Genomic DNA, 5,696 nt, shown 5'->3' on the forward strand with positions numbered 1-5,696 from the left:
ACAAATTAGGGGGCACTTTCAAAATAATCTAAGGGAGTTATCATTAAGTCCTATCAACTTCAAGGTTATAAGAGTCATTGTTTCCCAAACTTTGCAATATCTCTGAAAATCTTCCTTATTGTGTATACTTTGGAAGACTATGATTATGCTATATTAGTCAACAATGTAATGATTCCATATTGGATGCAATTCACATTTGACAATACATCTGTTTTTGAGTCAGTCATATTTTGTAATTTCATCATAAACCCACTTTGCTGTTATAAACTAATCTAAACATGTGCTTAGTTGCTTATTTGTCTCCTACAAACCATCATGTCCACTATTTCAATATTAGGTTTTCCTCATACTTTTGGAGTTACAAAGCAAGAAGAGTTTTTCCATCTACAAGAAAGTGACTTAGCTCCAAGCATCTGAGGAAAGCTTCATTTCCTTCTTGCTCCTAGGCAACCTGACAGGCTGTTTTCAAACCTCTTGCCTTCTAAGGTACAGAGCATAAACGAAAGAAAATATCTTTGAATGTGGTGGATAAAAAAGGTATGCCTTTCACATTTCATCTATCATTTCTTTCTCCTGATTTTTATCAAATACTTGTATAATTCAATGCTTCGGTTAGCTATTTCATACAGTCGCCTCAGGGTAGTCATGGTTAACACAGCCAAAAAGATGCCGAAAACCAGAAATGTATATTCGGTGCGCTAATCCTGCTTCCTAAACTGCGATCCAGTCTAAAAAGGGAAATATGATTCTTCAAACTACAACTAGTAGCCTCTAAATCGTATAGTTATTTTCCAGCTAAGTATTTTCAAAAGGCAATAGAATACATCAATTTAAATAAAAAAGTTAAATAATAGATTTTGAACTTTAATTATTTCAGCAAGCAAATCCTAACTTAAATTACCAAGTTCAAACTTATTTTTTATTTGTATTTTTAATTTACTTAACTAAAAAAAATTCTAATTCTTATTGGTGGACAACGATTAAGAAACACTGATTTTTAACTATTACATCTGTAAACATTTATGTAAGCAAGGGCACAGTTGATCTTACATTTATTCAGATAAATCATTCACCATTTTCTAACACAATAAAAAAAATTTGACCTACTAAATTATAACCTCTTCCCTTCATGATTTGCCAAACTGTGTATGTATAAAAGCTGGAATTGATTAAAATGCACCAAAATAACATTTTAAAATGTTTTGCTTAGGTAAGTAAAACAATTTGAAGTGTGGAATTCATAGGAAGAAAAGTCTATCAAATCATGTTGGGCCTCTAAAATTGATTTACTGAACAAGGAAGTATTGATTGTAGTTAGTAAACTGAACAAGCTGTTTCTGGTTATAATGTTCCTTTAAGATTTTAGGACAAGTATATTATGTTTTCTATTTCTTTTTCATTCCTGATTCCTTATTCCTTTAACTTTATAAAGGCTAAAACATCAACTTTATCCCAAGCAAATTAGATCCGGCTAGTCAGAGTACATAAGCACTCCTTTCAATAACTAGGAGCCATTTCAGCTTTCAAACTGAATCGGGTCCTGTCTATTTTTTAAAATAGTTTTATTAGGTAGGTCATCTGCCTCAATTACGACCATCAAGAGGCCATCACTTAATAGATGAGTGATTCTTAATAAGGATGCCATGGAACCCTGGAGTGCTTTGAAATCCTTTCAAGGATGCCATGGGCTACCACAGAGGCTAAGTACAGACAGCCAAAACCCAAATCGATTCAATCTTTGCAGGTTAGTTTAAGCTGTGCAGATGAACCGATAAGCAAATGAACAGACATCATTCCTTTTTGATTCCAGAAATGCAGTCACATGCCTGCAGTGGCTCAGGCCAGAAGCTTGGGGGCACTGGACTAGAGCAGACAACTTGGGCCAAGGCTAGCCTGCCCACCATGAAAGGTGTGTGGGGGGTAGGCAGGTGTTGCAGGAAACATGCAAAGCATCTTGGGATGCTGGGGAGAACTGTGAATTACTGTATTTCATGGTGTCTAGGTTGACACTGTATATAAGTCAACCCCATTTTTCTGATTTAAAAAGTTAGGAATTTTGTAGATCTAGTGTATAAGTCAACCTAACTTTTTGGATCAGAAAAATGGGGTTCACTTATACTGGTCCCTGCATGCCCTCACTGTGGGCCGAGTACCCAGGAAGTATATATGTGCCACTCGCAGGGGACGGGGACAGGCTCAATGCTTGGCTGGCACAGCCTCGTCCCCTGCGAGTGGCACTGCCTGGGCTGCACCAGCTGAGTGCCAAACCCAGCGCCACTTGCAGGAGATAGGGCCACGCCAGCTGAGCACCAAGCCTGGCCCTGTCTGCTGCAAGCAGCTCTCCAGAGCATCAAGCCCAGCAAACTGCACTGGGCTCAGCACTGTTGGCACACCCCCATCCTCTGAGAGCCGCGCTGCTGGGCTGTGCCAGCCGAGCATCGAGTCCAGCCTCGTTTGCTGCTAGCGGCACTGCTGAGCACCAAGCCCAGCCGCACCAGCCAAGTACAAAGCCTGGTGCCACTCATAGGGGACAGGGCTGGACTCTGTGCTCAACAGTGCCACACACACCAGATAGGGCCAGACTCGGTGCTTGGCTGGCATGCCCCCACCTCTGTGAGCAGCACTGCCTGGACCGTGCCAGCTGAGCACCGAGCCCAGTGCTGTTCCCAGAGGACGGTGATGATATCATGTATAAGTCAAGATTGAATTTTAAGAGTTAAAAATTGGGCTTCAAAACTCCACTTACACACCATGAAATACAGTAACTTGAATCTGGAGGGGATCTAGGACAGAACTTCAATAAACCAATTTAACCTAAATCAGTTAAGTCTGATCCATCCAGGTTTAACTTAAACTGGTTTTGGCCATATCGAAAGCGATTTATGTGCATTGTTCTTCTGCTGTGTTACAGATTTGATTGAACAGGTTTCCGATGAATTATACTGGTTTATGTGTAATTTCTGTCCCTAGCCAAAACGTTAGCACAGTTAAGCATGCAAATATGATTCTCAAGATAAACCCAGAGCTTTCAAAGAGTAATCCATAGTGCTGAAAACACTCTGACCTGGTGTGGGCCCTTCTGAGTTCTTTGCAACAAAATAATGGCTCTATTATTTTTCTGCAGTCAAAAGAGAGTGAAAATTTAAGAGTTGGCATTTTCTGAACGGTACCTTGAGTCTAAAAAGCTTGAGAGCCACTGCTTTAGACATCAAGTATTTGTCTCTAATGGAAGAAGAGTAATTAATAAATATTCTTAACTCAGACATCTTCCCCTAAATATTTGTTTTGAAAAACAGACATTACCTTCATTCCACAATTTTTAGACTGCAGAACAATCTAATATGCTCTTTTGAGTTCATTTTTCTTTTTTGGACTGCTACATCTTTTAGTGCCATTTACCATCATTATAGTGAAAGAATTTAACAAATAACTTTCAATATAATACTTTGCTGCTTTTTTTTTTTTTCTTTTTAACCAGTTCTACTCTCCCATACCCAACAGGTTTATTTCTTCTTTTCATATATTTCAAGCACATCATTCTGAGCACTTGTGAAAAGCTGAATAAATACAGCTCTGAGAGAAAGTTCAATGTGATTGTTACAGTAAGGTTTCTTTACATTTAAACATTTTACAAAGTTTACTGATGAAGGTGACATACAATTTATACTTTAAGCAACAAAAATAAATTAGAAGCATCACCTGTAATTGGAGCTTCAACTTCTATCATGGTTTTTTCTCTTCGTAGAATTGCAGCACCTTCATTGATGATTCTAAGTGCAATTTCTTCATCTACCCGACCTTCTTTTATTAAGTGGTTCTTCAAAATATCAACCCTTGGTTTTCCATCTGTATCAAACACCTCCTCAGATGTCAAGCGATGTGTTGGCGGAAAAGGGACAGCTAAAATTCAAATAAGTGAGAAATACTAATATTAGTAATGATTTGTTACTTTAAGCATGGCTGAATCTAGAAAGAATAGAATTGAATTACTAGTAATTTAGTGCCACCCAAATATGTTCTCTAAATCTACGTAAGTGATACTATCACTGTGACAAAGTGAGATGTGTCCATTTAAAAATATCTTGTCATCAGTGAAAAAGGGCACAATGAATGCACAAGCCTACACATGCCCAAGACTATACCTTATTGTACAACATTCCAGACAGCTGCACTGCCCAGAAAAGGAATTTGTTATCATGTTGAAGGACTGCCTCTAAGCCATCACAAAGCATGATGATCTTCTCTCTCTCAACTACTGGTCCATACCCCCTGCAGAACAAAGGTCTCTACAGAGGAGGCCTCAAGAAAAGGTGAGCATGAGGTGTAGACTGGAGCATTTCAGTTTGAGCCCATGAGTCCATAGCAGCCTTAACAGTGGAGTCCTACTTTTAGCAGAGTACCAATTATCACCACACGTATGAAAGATTCACAGGGGATGGACAGGAAGGTAGGATGGACCCTGCCCAGACTGAAACACCAACAAACCACAGACTCACTGAAGAGGTGCATTCAGCCTTTGCGCCGGGAGCCACGCACTGTCTGCGTGTCTCCTACTCGCCTGGCAGTGGCAAGTTTTACTCTTGTAGCCAGAGTTACGGTGGGAGCCGCAGCAATGCAAGAGCCCAGATACCATAATTTAACCCTTGTGGGCCATATGTGGGCCACAAGCTGCCAATTGGACAATCCTGAGTTATAAGCAGGGATCTGGGTTTTCTGCTTACTACAGAAAAATGCAGATTTTCCTCTTTAAAACGGGAACCAGTGGGTTTCCCCTTGCAGGCTAGCAAAGTTCCAGCCGGCAAGTTTTTCCGCAATGAAATGAAACACCACTATAAAAGTAGCAGTTGAATACAATGTTTTATTTGATATATTTACAATTTTAAAGCAGTTTGGAAGCCTACCAGTGCCTCAATCATTATAATAAAATAAATTTTAAATATCTATATATTTTGGCATTTGATTTGGGGTTTTTTAATCACTGAAAATCAGAGCTCCCGCCTGCCCCCTTTGCTCACCAGGATGTAGGTCCAGCTGCAGCTGACCCCCACCCCGCTGCTTTGTAGTGCTAAGCAGTCCTAACATGCTGGTGCCCTGCCCCTACCCATGTCATAGCCCCTCACTCTCAAGCCACAGCCCCCCTAGCCCTGCCAGTGCCCTTCATTCCTGACCTGCAGCCCCTGATTGCCCCCCACTTCCTCTCACCTGGCAGCAGCTCCCCGCCCCAGCACCAGGTAGGTGTGGGGGGTAGGGGGTAGGTATATGGGGCAGGGGAGGGGTGTGTTTTGCCACTGGCAAAACATCAAGGGGAGGGGCCTGGAAGGGTGCATGAGGGCAGTGAGACTTAGTGCTGCCTCTGCTGCCAGGAGCCCCACACCAGCTGTGTTGCCATGGTTGCCTAGGTGAGGGACTCCCTGCCCACCACCACAATGCAGGTGACAACTCTGTGCTGCCAACACCGCCACCCCTGCTGCTGCCAGGCAGGCAGGAGGGTGCCTCACTTTGGTGGTCATGGCAGTACAGCTGGTATGGTGCTCCTGGTGGCAGCAGCACCAAGTCTCCCCACCCCACTCAACCCTCCCAGTCCAGGTCTTGCCTGCTGGGACATGGAAGCAGCTCCTGCCTGGTGTCAGTCCAGCTAGGCTGCAGCATTGTGCCCCACTGAATGTGCAGAAATCTGACAGGGGAAGGAGGGGGCA

At 42.1% G+C, this 5,696-nt stretch overlaps 1 protein-coding gene across 10 annotated transcripts in view; it reads right to left on the reverse strand.

Moving 5' to 3' along the window:
• PPP3CB (protein phosphatase 3 catalytic subunit beta) overlaps positions 1–5,696 on the reverse strand; it is a 79,133-nt gene that overhangs the window by 62,216 nt on the left and 11,221 nt on the right. For all 10 annotated transcript variants that reach the window (XM_025212456.1, XM_025212470.1, XM_014523491.2 and 7 more), the window contains exon 2: positions 3,700–3,900. In XM_025212456.1, coding sequence (XP_025068241.1) covers positions 3,700–3,900 — 201 coding nt within the window. The remainder of the gene's footprint in view (positions 1–3,699; positions 3,901–5,696) is intronic.

The sequence above is a fragment of the Alligator sinensis genome, unplaced genomic scaffold (assembly GCF_000455745.1).
Source record: "Alligator sinensis unplaced genomic scaffold, ASM45574v1 scaffold109_1, whole genome shotgun sequence".
NCBI classification, from domain to species: Eukaryota; Metazoa; Chordata; order Crocodylia; family Alligatoridae; genus Alligator; species Alligator sinensis.